Source organism: Schistocerca nitens, chromosome 8, assembly GCF_023898315.1.
Source record: "Schistocerca nitens isolate TAMUIC-IGC-003100 chromosome 8, iqSchNite1.1, whole genome shotgun sequence".
Classification (NCBI taxonomy): Eukaryota; Metazoa; Arthropoda; class Insecta; order Orthoptera; family Acrididae; genus Schistocerca; species Schistocerca nitens.
Genome location: NC_064621.1, coordinates 196549219 through 196569603, shown reverse-complemented (window position 1 = coordinate 196569603; position 20385 = coordinate 196549219). Strand labels below are relative to the sequence as shown.

At 42.3% G+C, this 20385-nt stretch overlaps 1 protein-coding gene across 1 annotated transcript in view; it reads right to left on the bottom strand.

The window, feature by feature from the left end:
- The window catches only part of LOC126199485 (O-acyltransferase like protein-like), a 357891-nt gene that overhangs the window by 26255 nt on the left and 311251 nt on the right, over positions 1-20385 (bottom strand). Inside the window, exons 11-12 of the mRNA XM_049936407.1 lie at positions 16550-16692; positions 5138-5249 (exon numbers count right to left, since the gene is read on the bottom strand). Coding sequence (XP_049792364.1) covers positions 5138-5249; positions 16550-16692 — 255 coding nt within the window. The remainder of the gene's footprint in view (positions 1-5137; positions 5250-16549; positions 16693-20385) is intronic.

Genomic DNA, 20385 nt, shown 5'->3' with positions numbered 1-20385 from the left:
GATAGTGTCTTGAAAGGAGGGTATAAGATGAACATCAATAAAAGCAAAACAAGGATAATGGACTGTAGTCGAATTAAGTCGGGTGATGCTGAGGGAATTAGATTAGGAAATGAGACACTTAAAGTAGTAAAGAAGTTTTGCTATTTGGGGAGCAAAGTAACTGATGATGCTCGAGGTAGAGAGGATATAAAATGTAGACTGGCAATGGCAAGGAAAGCGTTTCTGAAGAAGAGAAATTCGTTAACATCAAGTATAGGTTTAAGTGTCAGGAAGTTCTTTCTCAAAGTATTTGTATGGACTGTAGCCCTGTATGGAAGTGAAACATGGACGATAAATAGTTTAGACAAGAAGAGAATAGAAGCTTTCGAAATGTGGTGCTACGGAAGAATGCTAAAGATTAGATGGGTAGATCACATAACTAATGAGGAGGTATTGAACAGAATTGGGGAGAGGAGGAGTTTGTGGCACAACTTGGCCAGAAGAAGGGATCGGTTGGTAGAACATGTTCTGAGGCATCACCAATTTAGTACTGGAGGGCAGCGTGGAGGGTAAAAATTGTAGAGGGAGACCAAGAGATGAATACACTAAGCAGATTCAGAAGGATGTAGGCAGCAGTAGGTACTTGGAGGTGAAGAAGCTTGCAGAGGATAGAGTAGCGTGGAGAGCGGCATCAAACCTGTCTCAGGACTGAAGACTACAACAACAACAACATTCTCCACACGTCAGGGTAACAAAGATTTCCCATTGAAAATGTTTTCAGCTGTTAGTGTAAAGCGAAAGTAAGTGAATCGTTCGTCTTACATTTCATTCTACTTCTATTCTGACATCATTTGCCAGTACAAAATATTTATGTGTGATAAAAACGTCCTTATGAAATCCACAAAGACTGATCGTGTGAAACGCAAGCCGCGCTGTTAACTCACGAATCACAAAATGCGGTCTATAAACTTCAGCACTGCCGTTTAATGAATAAAATACGAGCATGCGTAATATCTGACCGGTTTTGTTATTGTATTAAAGAGATATTAGAAAATACAGATTGTGCAACAAAATTAAAGGATCACTTTTCCGAAAGCCCGTAATTATCTCCCACGGCACCAAATTTCTACACAGTTCTGCCACGCCACCGTGTACGTGTGACACGATGAGATAGACGTCACAGCCCCTCTTACCCACATTTCATCCCTTCTTTTGACATCCCCGTGATGGATGTCAGAACCGCCACTCCCAGTCTTCAAACAACTCTGTTTCCTTATAGTTGGCCGAGAAAAACACTCCAGACACACTGCCGCTCGGAACTGACCAGAGAAAATTTCAGGGACTGCCATAAAGGGCGTCAATGAAACCAACCCTTTAACTGGGATTTTGATTCTCACGCATTTCCCGGTCGAAAACGACAGTCCGCAGTACGATGAGCAAGAAGAAGATGGTGTTGCCAACATTTGACACTGCTGACAGCCTCGACCATTTCAGTCATGCTTTAACGACGTTTTGGGGCAGCACCCCCACTGAAGGTGGTCGCGCCTCTTTGGAGTGCAGCGCGACCGCTATTTTTGCTCACGTATACAGGTTGGAATCGGTCAAAAGCAACCGACGAAATTTGAACATGATCTGAAGCAGAAAAGGTTGCTTGTGCTTTTTCTGCACTTCTGTTTTCCACGATCCTGTGACGTGATCACGCGGGAGTGCAACGTTAACATGTGGGTAAAACGGCAAAAACTCTCTCTACGACCTTACAGTTTGGCAAGACCCTCGGTGCTACCCAAGCAACTTTGTTGCGCGCGTTACAAACGTACCTTTAAGGAAGGTAACATACCAGGACTGTCGAAGAGGTTGCATAACCCTCAGGCTGTAGAGCACTCGCCAGGCTCATTTCGTATCAATCCCATAGTCATGCTTTAACGACGTTTTGGGGCAGCACCCCCACTGAAGGTGGTCGCGCCTCTTTGGAGTGCAGCGCGACCGCTATTTTTGCTCACGTATACAGGTTGGAATCGGTCAAAAGCAACCGACGAAATTTGAACATGATCTGAAGCAGAAAAGGTTGCTTGTGCTTTTTCTGCACTTCTGTTTTCCACGATCCTGTGACGTGATCACGCGGGAGTGCAACGTTAACATGTGGGTAAAACGGCAAAAACTCTCTCTACGACCTTACAGTTTGGCAAGACCCTCGGTGCTACCCAAGCAACTTTGTTGCGCGCGTTACAAACGTACCTTTAAGGAAGGTAACATACCAGGACTGTCGAAGAGGTTGCATAACCCTCAGGCTGTAGAGCACTCGCCAGGCTCATTTCGTATCAAACTTTTTGATAGGTATATTTCTAACGTGTTCAATAAAGCTGCGTGGGTGACAGCGAAGGTTGTGGCGAAGTGGTGAGTGTTTTATTCACGCACATATTAATGTTGCACTTCCATGAAATCAAACCACAGGAAAGCGGAAAACACAAGTGTAGAAGAAGCATAAACTTGCTTTCCTACTTCGGATCACGTTAAAATTTCGACGAATGGTTTTGAACGGTCCGTAGTGGTTCCAGCCTGTAAGCAAGAACAAAAACTGCCGTCGCGCTGCACTCCAAAGGAGTGCGACAACATTCAATGCGTACGCAGCCCCACATATGTCCTTAAAGAAGGGCTGAAATATCGGATGGTGTCAGCAGTGTCAAAGATTGTCGGGAATATCTTCCTGATGCTCATCACACTGCGAACTGTTATTTTCGATCGCGAAACGTGTGAGAATCAACGCCACGAGGAAAGACGTGGGAAATGTTTGCCTCGAGCACCCATAAGATAATGGAATGATTTCAAATTTTGATGTCGCGGTTCTGACCTACTCCGCAGAGGCGTCAAAATAAGATGTGACATGTGGTTAAGAGGGGCTGCGAGGACCTTTTCATAGTGTGACACGTCCATGGAGGCGTTGGGTAGTACTTTGTTTGAATTTGGTGTCAATGTGGCATCATTAACCCATCTTACAGCTCACAGGAATTTCCCAGTTGTGGCATTTTCCTTGCATGATTCCACACCTTGCCTTTGATGCGTCTCAGAGCTCGAGGGTAATATCACAGGGTAGTAAGAGTTTGAACCACTACAGAGGAACGCTGTAGGCTCCTTCGAGCTAAATTTAGAACTTACATGTCTCAGTGGGAGGCAGTTGTGGGGTTTCGAAAAAGTGACCGTTTATTTCTGTTACATAGTCCCAGTCAACCGAGGTAAATCCTCGTATTTAAAAATAAAATGTGAAAGTACCTCAAGGGAGTGTTACAGAATAATTACATTTTACAGAATAATTAAATGAGCTTGTGCATAACGTCGAAAGTCCCTTGATGCAGTTTCCAGATGATGTCGTTGTACACATATACACAGATCAGCTCGAACATTATGACCACCGGTCTACTATGGGTATAAACCCGTGAAGGCGATAGCAGCGTCTCCTTGCGAGTAATGACTGCTAGTCAGACACAAGCACGGTGCACGGAATAACAGTGAGCGTGCTGTCCGTGTGTAGAATGGCGAAGGCGAGCGATCTATCGCGAGTTAGACCGAGGGCAGATTATGATGGCCCAGAGGCTCGGCACGAACATTTCGGAAATATCACGACTTGAATGGTGCTCGGGGAGTGCTGTGATGAGCGTCTTCAACACGTGGCGAAATCAAGGTGAGACAACGTCCAGGCATCATGGGGTAGCGCGCCCACACATCATTACAGATGTCGGACACAGTAGGCTCGGCAGACTGGTAAAACAGAACAGGCAGCAAACAGTGGCGGACCTAACATCAGACTTTATTTCTGGGCAGAGTACAAGTCTGCCTTAACACACAGTGCACCGAAAACTCCTAATGATGGGCCTCCGCACCCGACGACCCCTGCACGTGGCGATGTTAACACCGTGGCATCGGCAACTACGACTGAAATGGGCTCGTGACTATCGGCACTGGATGTTGGCGCAGTGGCAGAGCATTGCATGGTCTGATGAATCCCGATACCTTCTTCGTCATGCCCATGGGATTACGCGAATCCGTCGTCTTCCAGAGGAACAACTTCTCTACACCCGTATTGCGTGACTGAAACAAGCTGTCGGCAGCTCCATTATGCTCTGTGGAACATTCACGTGGGCATCCATGGCTCCAATGGAGGTCATTGAAGATAATGCTCCATGTCACAAGGCTAGGAGTGTGATGGAGTGGTTCGAGAAACACAGTGGCGAGTTCCAATTGATGTACTGGTCGTCATACTCGACCAATCTGATCATTGCAAGCATTCACATCCAGTAAGTATCGGGCAGTATGCGTATGAAGTGATTTGCAATGGTATGACTACATTGAACATATAATAGGAAGATGCCAGACAGATGTAGGCCACCAACGAAAGTGGTGGGTTTCAAAGCTTTTGTTCGACCAATACGTGAGCATTTCTCGCCAGTTTGGGATCGATACCTGATAAGTCTGATAATGTAAATATAGAAGTATCAGAGAAGAACAGCACATTTCGTCGAAGTTTCGTTTAGTAAGCATGAAAATGAAACGGGTTTGGTGATCCAAGTCCAGTATCAGACGCTAGTGGAAAAGTACTGTGTTTCACGGTTTAGGTTGTTAGTAAAAATCCTACAGCGTACGTTTATAGAAGAGTCAACCAAAATATTGATTCCCCGTACGTTTGTCACACAAAAAGACCGTGGAGGCAAAGTGGAAAGCTTTCGGTCTCACTCAGAAGCTTACCAACAAAATGGTTCAAATGGCTCTGGACACTATGGGACTTAACAGCTGAGGTCATCAGTCCCCTAGAACCTAGAACTACTTAAAACTAACTAACCTAAGGACATCACACGCATCCATGCCCGAGGCAAGATTCGAAGCTGCGACCGTAGCGGTCGAGCGGTTCCAGACTGTAGCGCCTAGAACCGCTCTGCCACTCCGGCCGGCCGCTTACCAACAGTCGTTTGTTACACACACCATTCACGACGGGAAAAAGAGAACGGGGAAGTAATGATACAGAAAAGTACCCTTCGGCACACTCCATATGACAGCTTGTTCATTATAGAGGTAGCTGTTGATGTTGTAATCGAACCGAATGAGGAAGAGAGGGAAGTAGTTATTTAATATCATTACCACTGAAGCACACAATGTGCTGTGTGCGTACCTCTGTTGAAGAACATGTGTCTGGTGAGGGCGAGCATTGGCGCCTCGACCAGGAGATGAAGCAGGAGTGCCAGACCCATGGCAACCACGTAATCAGCGATCGCCAGCCACACCTACAACAAAATATCAACTCAGTAAGACGTCACATATACACTTAGCATTCATAGCATTCTCGTGTATGCACAGCACACTCGTTGTTACTTATCCGTCTGATAACGTTTGAAAAAGAACATATCTCATACACACCCACACCCACACAAACACATATATGCAGACACACACACACACACACACACACACACACACACATCATAATTTAGCCTATATCAATTACTTCTAGAAGCAAAATTAGTTCCAAAATTCTAAGCATTTTGGAAAAGGTTTTCCTCGGTTATCAGGCAAATAGTAGGACACAATCTTCTTCCCGTTCTAAATACTCCTAAAGAAGATTTACTTTGACCAACCACCAGCGGGCTATGATTTTACTGAAAGGAACAGAATACAAACAGCAACCCATCCTACCTCGGGAATGATGGATTACGTAAGGAAAGAGAAAAACATACACCTTCTCAAAGGAGTAAATATCGTGTTTTTAATACTAGCTAGTTAACGGTATAACAAAAACTTACTTAAGTGAATGCTATATAGAAATAGAAAAATCTTATTTATGTGAGATGAAATTTGAAAAGAAGAAGCTTTCAGGATTCTTTGTAAAATACTGTTCATAAAAGTTCCAATATTACAAGAAAACATGCAAATGCTATGAAACTTACAGGACGTTCAAAGTTTGTGATGTAATGCAAGTTTGCACTTGCGTAATATGAGTAACACACTTCCAATGATTGTTTAGAACATATACAAAGCACCTGTCGTAGGTCTGGTATACCAGATTTTGTTTTGTAAAACTGCGTTTCCGAGCTTCCCACATAATCGAAACTCTGTTGATATGAAAGATCAATTGGGCAACACAAAGTAGGGATATCTCAGAAATCTTACTTTACAGACTTGGCATCTATAGGTCAAACCGTATCCGTCTAAGACCTTTCGTTTAAACATAAGCATCACAAATGCTCACATTGCTCAGACCCGTGAGTAACACTTTACCTCCACCGGCTATCCCATGGAGTGAACTAAGAAAGATTTTTGCCCCCATTTCATGTATTCTAAGAGAGTCTGTCGAGGTTGAAAGTCAACAATAGTTTTAGGACGTACTAATCGTTGTTTCCGTCATCCACCATACCATTCACAGCCAGCTCACCCACTTCAGTAACACGATAACATCCATCAAACCCACCATGAACTCCGCCTCGTCCTCCGTATCTGTCTTCCCTCTTCTACGTGAATCGTCAGACACCTGATAACATTCCCCAAATCACATTCTTCTGAGATTCATCGCGCGAATTCATAAATCCCTTACATCCTGTAGACTTCAAGACCAAACTGATCCCGTATCTGTTCCTTATAAGACGACAGTACTCCACCCAACATTCAGACGCCACAAACCCATCGTGACTCCTTCCTATTGCTGCCCCACTTGTTGATCACAAAGCATAGCCTCCACCAGTCCCCGCTCCCCATCCGCCCCGTATCCCACTCCAAGACATAGTGGAGATTCGTATTGCATCTCATTTCTTCATCTTCCTTTCCTCTCTTCCCAGCAGACAGAGTTAGCCGACACTAATGGACTTACCAGAAGCTGCTTCAACACATACTCCACAGCACCAACTGGACCAAAGCCATCTGTTTTTCAGGGAAAAATACCGCCAAAAGATATAATTTTTATTGAATTTCATTTTTATAGGAGACAGTAAAATAAAAGTGACATACGATAAAAAGTAAAGAAAACATTATTTCAAAAGTACTCGCCATAGCTTTTAATACCTTTATCCCGTTGTCAAATAAACGGCCAATGCCATCAAGGAGAAATATTTGCGGTTTTATGTGGAACCACGATTCTAACCAGGTGTACACCTCTTCGTCCGCAAGAAATCGACGGCCAGCTCCAAAAATATAGAAATCCCATGGGGAGATCGGGGCAGTATGGAGGATGTGTAAGCGTTTCCCAGTGAAACATCTGCAGCATACTCTAAAGAACCGTGGCAAATGTTGAGCTTCCCAAAGTGGGATAAATTTTTTAAGTGTGGAGATTTCTTTTGAAAAAATAAACAGGTAACCTGCATTTTTCCGTCTTTCTAGTTTTCATTTGACTGTCCCTTTCACAGTGACGGAAATGGAAAATGTTACATCGTGTGTACCTTGACCGAACTCAACCAAACTGATATTGCAATATTTCCATGCTTGTGGCGAGCTTCTTTTCAGTACAGCAAAAAGACATTACTGCAACTGAAGAATGGTGTAAGTGCGTGGTATTTACGAGGGCTGTCCAGAAAGTAAGTTACGATTGATCGCGAAATGAAAATCACTGTGAAAATCAGAAATGTTTCATTTGTAATAGTTAGCTACACCTTTCAGCTACTTCTCTATGTAGTCGCCGTTCTGACTCAGACATTCGTCGTAGCGTTGTACCAACTTTCCAATACCCTCATCATAGAAGGCAGCCGCCAGTGCTTTCCGCCAATTCTCTACGCTGGCCTAAAGCTCGTTGTCTGTGCCAAAATGTTGTTTTCATAGCCAGCGGTTCGTTTGAGCAGAGATGAAACTCAGTGGGAGACAATTACGGGCTGTATTGTGGGTAACCAAACATTTCCAATTGAAACGATGCAGGAACATCTTCATTGCCCCTGCAGAATGAGGCTGAGAATTGTCTTGAAGACGAAACCGCACGACAGTTATGTAATGTTGGTTGCATAGCTTCAGGGGAAAATTCTCACCGGGCCCTCGTACTTGGCGGGAGACGCTATTTTCTATAACATCTTTACGCGCTCACTAAGAGCTCAGGAATGAAAAGAGCGACATAATTCTACCTAGAGTCATACTAGAGACACGGCCCAACACATCTTTGCAAAGCTTTATCGGATTTTCATAGTTGTTTCCATTTCGCGACCGATCGTAACTTACTTTCTGGACAGCCCTCGTATTAATTGGGTCTAACGGTACTGGAAATTTTCAGGTAGAGACTGGAACACAGTATGCCCAGAGGAAGCACACGTGCATTTCATCACAATCTTTTGGCCTTGTATGAAAGGTCGAATCACTAGTGTAAGGGACATGGGAGCATCGTACTGACATATTACGAAGACAGTAGCCTATAGCCGAATGACTGTGAAACGAGTGGTGACGAGAGGGACTCAGGGCAAGAGTGTGGTGAGAAGAGTAGACATGGGTCCTTCCAGAAGAAATACACAACAAGAATGGTTCCTCTGATGAATAGATGGATGACAAAAGCTAAAATTAGAGCAGATTTTATTGAAAGTTGTGTTGACACTTCGAGTACTTAGAGTTGCCATGCGTCGGTGCCGCTGAAACCACACTACGGACAACAAAGACTTTCATGGGGTAAAGTCGTAACTGACTTGGAGAATTACTGGCACTCTGTGGTGTTGAGGGATGCGTCTCGCTCCTGACTGCAACGATCAGAGTGACGTCAATGTAGCCATAATCAGTAAAATATCTCAAGGCTTGGTAATCCTTGATAAACACCATGACACCTGGTGTGGGCAGTATAATGTAACATATACTTGAAATGTTTTGCTTGTGTCCCAGTCAGCTGGTTCTACTGTAACTTCGATTAAATCATATAATTTAAATAAAGGTTTCTAAATGATGTAGTAAACGGAAATATGAAAAGAAGTTACGTTTATTGCTTCAGTCAGTTACTAACGCGAACGCGCTTTTTGACTATCGTCCGCTCCTCAAGGCTGACACAGAACAAGACTAAACACTACAAAAAAAATTTTTGAAGGCCTCATCGGTCGTAAAATTAAAGCCAGAGTGAAAATATATATGAAGATAGTAACTGTTCTCGAAAGAACAGATACCATTGATGGCCGTGCAGCTTCTCTAGAATAAATGATAATTAATTGAAACCCTCAGCTGCCGACAGGTGTTGTTGATATACCTCGATGTGGACAGCTGAAAATGTGTGCCCCGAACGGGACTCCAACCCGGGATCTCCTGCTTACATGGCAAATATCTATTAGGTGCATTACGTATGTATATCGTGGACAGTTGAGAATGTGGGTCTCACGGGAAGCGTACATGGGATACGTCCCTGCAGTCGCGCTATTAATCTGTGCCCTCGGTGGCACAGATCGATAGAGCGTCTGCCATGTAAGCTGGACATCCCGGGTTGGAGTCCCGGTCGGGGTACACATTTTTCAGCTGTCCCCATCGACGTTTATCAACAACACCTGTCGGCAACTGAGGGTTTCAATTAATTATCATTTATTCCAAAGTGAAAACCCGAGGAAGCTTTGCACAGAAACATTGCCAAGTGCCTATACTATGTGTGTCGAGTACGGCGCACCACGCTACTCATTTTTGAGGACACAGTGAGACTATAAAGATTTTTCGAACGATAGTCTCCTGCCCAGCGTGAGGTGCATGCTGTCACAGCTGAGGGATTCCGCTTGATTTCATGCAGTCCACATAATATACTTGTAGCGCATGAGGAAAAAGTGCAGCACATGTTCTAGGAACTCACAGCGGCTGCAGCAGAGACACTCCTGCAGCGTTTTCAGTGTCAAGTGTTGATCACACACCATATAATCCAGACATGGCCCCCACGATTTTCATCTCTCTGCCCATGTGAGCCACTGGACATGAGGATAGCATTTTGGCACAGACAAAGAGTAGCAGACCATCGTGGAGAACTAGTGGAAAGCACAGGCGCCTGCCTTCTATGACGAGATATTGAAAGTTGGTACAACGCTACGACAGATGTCTAAGCTGAAACGGCGACTATGTAGAAAAGTAGATGGAAGGTGTAGCTAAATGTTGCAGATAAAAGATTTTTGATTTTCGATATGGTTTACATTTCGCAAGTGGTTGGTCACTAAAAAAAAGTAGTTCTAAGTCAAGACAGGTACAATCATGAACTCGATACGCTAAAACAAAAGGCTATGGCTAACGGTTATAAATCAAATTACAACGTGAATATGCATAAAGAATCAAACAAAAGTGGATGAACAGTGTAGATGATAAACGCAACATCCTCTCACTCAACACACACACACACACACACACACACACACACACACACACACACACAAAGAACAAATTGCTCGCTCTTTCCCAAGAGTAATACAAAGTTAGGCTTCTTACTGACAATCAACGTCGACATAAATGCGACAAAAATGAAATGAGAATAAAATACTATGTAGCTCCTGTCCGAAATTTTTCATGTCCAAAACGGCTGGATTATTTGATGTCCTATTTAGAGTACAATGTAATGTAAGTGATGATAAAACAGCTTCCGGTTCACATTTGAAAAAAAATGCAAGCATAAAGTAGGATGCATATATATATAGTTTGATACTCATCATTGTGTTCCTAAGATACGTAATTTGGGAACGCTTGACGACCTTAAATTTCTTACTGATTTATAAAATTTCAATAGCAGTTGTCAATTGAACAAAGTAATTCGTATAACGAAAGTTTTTTGTAGTATTGTCCGGTCTGTTATGATACTTCTTCTCTTAATTCTCTTTTCTTTTTCCTTTTAGCGGATTACTTTTTCTGCTATATCGCACTTGTCTCATTATAGCTTGTTTTACCAGATCTTTCACTCTGTCTGATCAGTGTACACACAGAGTCTTCTGTCTATAGTACATGTCCAGGTTACGTACGTGATTTTTTGTACAAGATTTTACTTTGAGAAGATTTTCTTTCAGAAACAGTTTATATTATTCACATTTTAATCCTGCAAATGCGATGCATGTATATTGTGCAAAACTTAAGAACTAAAGTATATTTCGCATAATGTGTCATTGCCCAGTGACATAGCTCGATTAAACTTGCACCATACACAGAAAGAACTGCTGCATGATACTGAGAAGGTAAGTGAAATAAATACGAAATGAAATGAACAGAAATGACACTTTTCTTCAAAGGTTACTGTGAGTTATGATGGTCCCCTGCACATTACAAAAGGGAGACTTGGCTCTTAATAGGGTGTGTGGTCATCACATAGACAGTAATGCATGCTATGCAATGTGTTCCCATTCAGGTCGCAAGGTTGGTAAACAATTCTTGTAGTATGGAGTTCCCATCCGTCATCAGCGCTGTTAGCAATTGTTGGATGGTCATGGACGTGCTCCAGTTTGCCTCCCAAACGCATCTTCAACGTGCTACCTGGGATTCAGGTCGGGAGAAGGGCAGGCCAGTCCATTCACCGAATATTCTCTCGTTCCAAGAACTCCTTCACCAGCACAGTACGATGCGGTCGCTCATTTTCATCCATTAAAATGACGTCTGGGGCCAATACCTAACTGAAAGCCTCACACGGGGAAGTACACTTTCAAAATAACGTTGGCTGATGAGAGTACCGTGTTCAAAGATGCCTACGAAACATTATGGCTGCAAAAATCATAACAGCTGGATCACCGAAACGGTCGTTCTCGACAAATTTCCTGGACGCGTTGCGTGTTCCCACCTCTCGTCATATGAGGGTACGTCCAGCAATATTCCTCAGATTCAGTCTGTCATCCGAGAAAGTACGCGGCTCCACTCCTCAATGGTCTAGTCCCTAACGCTCTTGGGACCATCGCAAACGTTGTCACCAACGTGCGGGCCTCAGCAGAACACAGTGTACAAATCGTCGTCGGGCAGAGAGACCCCCCTCGCGCAGCCGACGTGCCATTGTCGAGCATGAGATCGCATGCCTTGCAGTCCTGTTAAATGTGGTTGGAATTGCACGCACTGTTTGACGCTAGTCCTTTCATGCCTGTTGCAGAGTGTAGCGACTATCTGATGCTGTAACTGACCGCGGCCTATCAGCTTCTCTCCTCCGGGCAGTAGTGTCTGTGATAGGGAAGGCGCCCCACTCATGTGAAACAAAGGTGTGAAGAATACCGAACTCCCAGGCTACACGCGTCACACTTCATGCTTTTTCCAGTTTCCCGATGGTTCTTCCTGTGTGAAATTATCCACATAGTGTCTCTGGGCCATGGTGTAATGAAGAACACTACTAAAGTGCACCATATCTGCCCGCTGATTGACACGTGCCATTTGGTCTTACACCAATGTGACGTCCAAATAGACGTGCACTACTGGGAAACCTCTGGCGACATACTCTCGCACATTCAATCATAGCCTAGGGATAGTTAATATTTTACGGTACTTTATCTAACTCGTCCTTAAGTTTTGCCGGGTATGTATTAGATGCTCACTGAGATCCAGTATAAAAAAATCCACGCCTTTCTCCTGCTTTGTTAGACCTAGAATTCCATACTGTAAATAATTTCCGTGTAGCCACAGAATTCGTATTAAAATAAGGCAAAGTATTTGCCTGAGAGAGCAAAGTGCCTGGAGTTACAGACATGGAACGTCAATGGAGGCGCTGCAACCCACCAGAAAGTTCGAATGCTGTAGGGTACTGAAGAGCCATTGTATTCCAGATGGGCCGAATAAGCGCACACCGTTTGTTGTTGGTCTGAAGGACGGTCATATTTTCAACATAAAAGCGCTAATCGAAAGTTCCTGATAAATGGGCGACTCGACTAGACACAGGGTTTAAATGTAACTCTAGATAATACAAGCTTGCTTTCAGAGAGGAGCTTTCTTGGCGAGTGTGTAATGATTTCAGCACGAGGAAAGAGGGAATTCTGAAACAACAAATAGTTCTTACCAAATAATTCGATTCGAGAGACAAGAAATCCAAATTGGTCAACAAGGTGAACGGATATGCTCATAGAAAATTTTGAAGAATGGTAGAGGACAGATGCTCCTAGGGTGTAAGAGTTCGCTGCTAGCTGCTGTGGGAGATGCGTTTCTGCTACGCCTGCAATTGTTAGGAGGCCATAGAAAACTTTATTTGTGCACATTAGCGATAATTGGGTATTGAGTCATACTCAGTAAACACCTTTCCCATTCCGATGTGACTGCTGTAACGCTCAATATCTGTTGCTGCTATCAGGTGTGAAAGGCACGGATGACAACCACCAACTCTGTCTATAAACCAATCAGCATTTGGTGACGACATGCATTAAACCACACCAGTAAAAGTCCATGTCTCAACGATTTGTTTACCTTCGTGTAAAAACTAAAATCTAGGAAAAGAGATTTCGAGACAATTGTTAATGACTAGCTATTACCTGTGGCTGATGACTGATAGTGAGTAAGTAAACTATCTTGTGTGTAATGACGCCAGCTGTCCTCATGTGTGTGCCTGTTTGAAAGAGGTCAGCTTATGATGTGCGACCTCCCCCTCCCCTCCGCTCTCCCCCTCCCCTCCCCTCCCCTCCCAAGCTGTTCAAAGCGTAACGTAGCGGCATGTATAGCGTTGCTGCGCAGCAGTAGATGTGGAGATTCACTAGCAGGAGCGCAAATCTATTCATCGGGCTATAGAAATAGTTAAACATTATACAATATGTACTTTATGCAACAAATTTGATAACTTTTTATCATGCTTTATGTCCTCCCTACTTCACCATCTTAGGGATGAATAATTTTTTAACTTTCTGAAGTAGCCTATGTTCTGTCTCACTGTTCCAGTGAACTTCTTACGAAACTTCGTTGAAGTCGGTTTGGCAGTTTAAATGTGACAACTGACAGAGCTTATTTGCACTTAATAATAATATATGAGTGGAAATATGGTTTAAGCACATTGAAGAGTGTATAAGCATTGTATTCATTAAATTTAATCATATCACATAGCACATATCAACCAATTAAATCATATGCAAAAATATGATTAATTCAAAAGTCAAAGAATAAATAACTTTTTCGAAAAGTAACTTTTTTCTCTAATTCGCGTAATGTTCCTTTAATCAATAACTGTCTTCCACTATTCACATTGTAAGGTAGTCATATTTTTACTCAGGGTTCAAGCTACCACTATACCAAATTCCATCGAAATCTGTTAAGCGGTTTAGTCGTGAAAACGCAACAGACGGAATTCAGTTTCTCATTTGTAACATTATTAGTATGGATAAAAGTTTAAACTGTGATATCTTTTTATTCTTTCGATTCTGATGAAATAAAGCCTACAAGTTGCCCCAAGCTACGCTCAAGTTACCTGTGAAAATTCCATGAAAATTCCCTTAGTAGTTTTTCAGATTAGCTTGTTCAACCGCACACGCGCGACCATGTTACAGTTTTATCACTAGTATAGAAGTGCGCTTTCTGTATTTTTTGCAAGATATTAATGCGAAATATAGGCTTTCTCTTTGAATTGCATAAATGAAATCTTCTCATTGCTACAACACACCGTGACTCTGCTGATAACTGGAGAAGATTTCGCCAGAGATATTAATGGTTTATGGTTGTATTTTATAACAAGTAACAGAAATAAAGGATTTTTGATATCAAAGGAGAGTAATTTGTGAAGATAAATGCAACTAGAATGTATTTTATTTACTTTTTAGGACTTTGAAAACCTTACCCTTTTATTTGTTATCGATAGAACATGAAACAAGTACAGGTACTTCTTGATGATAAGTACAATATAAGTGAATTAGCTTTGAAACGTAGGACACTTCTAATCACTTACTACATAAACGACGCCCAAAATGGAACATGAGGGTGTTTTTATGATGCCAACTCACTGCTCGCCGGCCTGTCCCTACAATGATGAAACAAACTCGCTGAGTGTTGCTGGGGTGCATTCAAGCTGGAGCCGCTCTGCTGGCAGGTTGGTCCTCCATTCTGGTACATCGTATCTCTCTCCTGGCAAGGCAGTCTTGTTGCATTTGCGCTGGAGCCTCGGTACTGACATATCGCTGCTCGCTGGTCGCACGAGGAACCTTTACCCTGCGGCTGTGGATTACTTGCCTGCCGCATGTGAAGCGAAAACTATATCCTATGCATCGTCTAACGACAATAATACTGGGTCGTTCATGCCAAAAATGTGGTTGTTTACAACGAGGAAGAAGAAGATGTATGTATGCACATTTTGAATGTAGATCGTCCTCACCGATCATAGTTTTACAAGTTGTAATAAGAGTTCAAAAATTGTCCAGAGAACTTTTTCAAATAGTTGCGAACGTTGTAACAAACGTTCCAGTTTATTTTAAATATTATTGAACCAGAATAGTATAACATACGAAGATTCGACCCACAAGTACTGGCGTAATTTGTGTTGAAGAGCAATTTACCGACCTATTCATTCTGAAGTAATATTCAACAGTTTTTATCCACATCTACATCTTACACCACATCTGCCATGTTTAGATTTTTGTGCTGACATTCTAACGGACAAAAGGAAATAACATAAATTTTGTGAAACTAAGGAAGTAATGACGAAAAATTGTTAGACCTACTGTTATCCATCAAGAAACGGTTATGTAATCTGTGTGTTTGTGGTAGCAGATAGCTTTGTGTCCAAAGATGGCTGAAATAATTTCGTGTTTACAAACCATTACTTATAGTCCTCAACAAAATTATTAACTTCGTGTGATAGGTTGTGTGTAACTTCCCACAAATGAAACTATCTGTCAACAGACTACTTAAAAAGTTTGAAGAGCCAGTATTAAGTGATATTTCTAGAAACGTTATTACAGGTCTTCACAGCGCTTGCAGTGATCACGAAGATAAGTTTAGTCTAGTTACAGTTTCCACAGTGGCATTCAGAAGTCATTTTTTCCACGCTATCTATCTCAATACAAGGTATAATAGTGCGCAAAATATGGATATAAATGGAAATATAGTAGCAGATGATACATTGCAAGAAACTGCGCAATAAGGAGCCGTTAAATACGGCTCTGCTAGCTTAAAGCAGCCTATCACTGTTCAAACTTCGGCCGAAACACAAACCAGCTTGGGCCGAATCTTGATTTATTAAACTATTTAGGTTCAACAATATTTAAACTAAAGTGGAATACTAGTTCTGACATTCTCAGCTACCCGAAAAAATGCTGGGGATAATCTCTGAGGTATTGTTATAGCTTGTGACACTTTCTGAAATGTGGACGATTTACATCAAAGCATGCATACATCTCCTTCATTTTATCGTTGTTAATAAGCAAATTTTTGGCGTAGACGAAGAAGTATTGTTGTCGTCAGATGATGCATAGAATACAGTTTCTGTTTCACAAACTGCAAGTAATACACTCAACTAGCGGTGTGAAGTTGCAGGGTAAATTTTCCTGGCAGGAGAATCTGATGCTGTGGCCTGCGAGTAGGGGTGTGTCAGCAGCACGGCTCCTGCACACATTTCCCCCCACTAAAGACCCTCAAGATTATCTGATATACCACATCGCAGTGTACTGCCACATTCCACATTACAGTATGGGATCCTTGCAAGAAGTAACAAACCAAACAAAAATTCTCTACGTTTTACTGACAAACAACTCACCACGTGGATGTGTGACAGGTATTCCGGTGACCTCGCAGAGGCGTAGTGGACCATCTGCGCGACGGAGTGGGTCAGGTAGAGGCAGTAGGTGAGGCGGCTCGGTATGCGGAACACGGGGTGCGACAGGATGCCGTCCACCAGTCCTGCAAACACAGGCGACGTCATTCTGCAGGTGGCTGTGGTCTGCCCTCTAAACCGCTGCTGCCAGCTGTTTTTCTAAATCATTTTAACGTCTTACCATGAAGCAGCAAAACGACGTCCGTTGCCCAAGAACTAACGGTACGACACAGTATGCCCTTGTTGTACTACATTTTTTTCGAGTGGGCTCGAATTTTCAGCACGCTACCCTTAAGGGGCTCCGGAAAGGCTCAAAATCATGAAAAGTTCCATTTTTACTTTTTTCCGTTTTCTGAATCTGCAGACTATTACCTTTTAATAGATATATAATTTATTCAATTCCGAAGACTACAACTATTTTTAAATTTTTTTTGAAATGTGTTCTACATGGGCGTGACCCACTGTGGCGCTGTTAAACTGCTGTCAGATGGTGTTATTATTAACGTCCGTGTTCATCAGGTACATTTTAGTGATGTGAGATAAAGTATGTGTTGTGGCTAACCTGTGATGGTTCAATATATATCGCTGGTGTGATTGTCGATTGTTTCATGTTTATTTACTCTGTCGTTATCTCGAAAATATTCGTAATTAATTCTGTTTCTTGAGTCTCTGTTTTGTTGAAGTATAATAATGAGTAAAAGTAAAGTTATTAGAAATCCTCTGAAGGCTTTTAAGAAAAGGAGAAATGTTGGAAAGCCAAAGGTATTTAGAAATATGGGAATGAAGATAGGTTCTAACATGGTACGAGCGATGCTTGCTTTAGACAAGGAACGCCTTCGGGCTGCAGATAGGCTGTAAAGAGTCTAGAAATACAAGCAAGAGTAAACAGGAGGAGGAACAAGAGGAAGCTGGAGGAGGAGTTTGCAGAGGATGAAGATAATCCATCCTATGGACCTGGAATGCACTAAAAAGTTAATCCAATCTTTGTCGCTCGATTCCCAAAACTTTTATTTTCTCATATTAATTACATGTTTTCTAAGGATCTTCCAAACATATTTGTTTCAAACTTTCAGTAAATGTTACACAGTACCTTCTGCATAATTTAACACAGCCTTTTTCCAAAAAACTGTATATTTTTGAATATATAAATAAAAAATTGCAAAAAATGTTGTGAATTTTTATTACAATTAAAAAAATCATCTTTAATAACTGAAATAAAGTTTTGTAAAATCCCTGTCTTAAGTTTTAGCCCATATTCCAATAAATAATATGTAAAAAGTTCAACTTCCTACCTCAAATACTTTGTGAGGAAAGATGTAATTTATAAGCGTTATTTTAACATTGCAAGTATAGGGCGTTCCGGAGCCCCTTAAGCCACATTTACTTGTTGGTTGTAAATTATAGCAGGTGTATGTCAATGTTTTCCTACTTCGATGATAAATTTCTTCCACTTCACTTGTTCAACTAATGTGCTGTTTGTTAGACCTGGTCTGATAGCCAGGTGGACATTACATGAGCAAAATAAAAGGAAGAAGAGTCGACGACAAAGAGAGTGACCCATGATCTGCAAATAAATACACAGAAGACCTCTTAACAGTGTTATCGAGCAAGAAAGGAAGTTTCCTATTACCGTCATAAGACACACTGAAAGACGCTAAGTGTGTGTCTGTGAGGACACATGGGGAGTGGAAGGCTAAAAATCAATCCTTTTTTATAGTACTTCCTTCATCTGCAAACTATGGTTACGATTATTCCTCATTCCAGCTGTGTTCTTAAGAGGAACGATGGGGTGCCCCCATATACAGTGCTCCTCGTACAACTGATGATTGTACGTATTCGCAACTGCGAATACATTTCATGGTTTGGTACCACTTGAAGTATCACATACTTCCCATAATCTTCGTGTATTCAAACAATTTTACTAGGATTAACACGTAAATGAGTTGTTTATTCAATATAGTACTAATGGAAAATGAAGTATGAACCATTCAAATCTACAGACACATGTGATGTTTCATTCTTTGTAAACTATCATAGCCATATGGCTATTAACAGATCGTTTTTGACAACAGTTTCTCTACTCTTTACGCTTACGTTAGCTGCAATGCAGTGATACTACCGATGCACGCTGGTAGTGGGTAAAGCTATCCTATAACGTCAGACACATCCTTAGTGGGGGAAAAAAAAGAAAAGAAGAATGTGTTGCGTGACGCGTGATACAGCAGGATCTGTACCGCTGGACGGACACGTATTCCTCGCTTTGCAGGAACAGATTAATGATGTTCTGGATGTATCTTGAACTTTTCGATGTTCCCTCATTGAATTAGAAAGCTTCGTTACCATTGTAGGCTATGTCTCCCGACACCGAGATGCTCAGTACTTCGCCGCCAATACGGGTAGTTTCTGCTTACCTGGACTACACACTACTCATAAAAGACCTAATCAGACACCTAAACAGACTTTGCCCTCATAAAGAGACTGAAACTTACATCACTGATACACCCAGTTCTCTCACTGCACTACCACAGAGAGACTGCACGGTTTGTGAGAGGTTTGTCTAGCGGTACGCTTTTCCGTAATTCAGTCTTGAACAAACGCTTCCTCATGGTCCTGGGTGACGCTTTAGATGCAACATTATTCCTGACTTGAGCTGCAATAGCCGTGTGATCGGAAATGGCTACTCAAATGAGCCCTTGGTTTGGGTATAACTCTGCTTGCTGCTGCCTTCTAAAAGATGGACTTCAGCCGTATCCACCTTCGTCTGTGCACTGGCACCAACACTGATACACACATGACAACCCACAATACTAACATACGACAATTTCTGAACCGAACTCGATGACACCACCCCAGTTCGCTAAGGAAGCGATGGGTAGGTGCCGTAGAGCAAAACAACCACATCCCTAAGTAGTCTTCTGCTTCTTCTTCTCCCCCTTTCAGTGTAGGAGGGCTATTCGGAAAGTAAGGTCCGATTGATCACAAAATGGAAACAACAGCGAAAATTTGATGAAGCTTTGCGTACTTGTTTTGGACAATGTCTCCAGTATGACTCTCGGTCGCGTCACATCGCTCTTTTCAATTCAGAGCACACAGTGATCATGTATAGGTGCCTAGAGCAATAGTGTCTCGCACCATATATGGGTGTCCGTTGCGAGGTTTCGCCTGATTTCATGCAACCCCAGATAAGGTACTTGTCATGCATTTCCTTCTTCATGACATTTCTCGGCCGCACGCTTCAGGGGCAATGAGGTCGTCCCTGCAGGCTTTTCGATGGGAAGTGTTCGATCATCTACCATATAGCTCGGACTTGCTCCCCCTGATGTTCATCTCTCCCCACATGAACCACTGGCTAGGAAGACAAAATTTTGGCAGAGACAGCGAACTGCATATCAGCTTAGAGAAATGGCGGAAAGTACAGGCGGTCGCTTTCTATGACGGCGATATTGGAAAGTTGGTACAATGCTATGGTAGATGTCTAAATGGGGATGGTGATTAAGTAGAAAAATACCTGGAAGGCGTAACAAACTGTTGCAAATAGAACAGTTTTGATTTTCACCGTGGCTTCCATTTTACGACCGATTTGATCTTACTTTCCGAGTAGCCCTCGCATATTAACATTTTGCTTGTTACAACCTCTTAGTTAAAATTATTGATCCTCCCACCTTTTCCTCGGTGTTACCGAAGATCTTCCGCCCACTGGATGATAATTTATAGTTAATTTTGATATTATATCGTCTGCCATTCTTATTACATAGTTCTTCCAGTTTTTCCTATGTTCT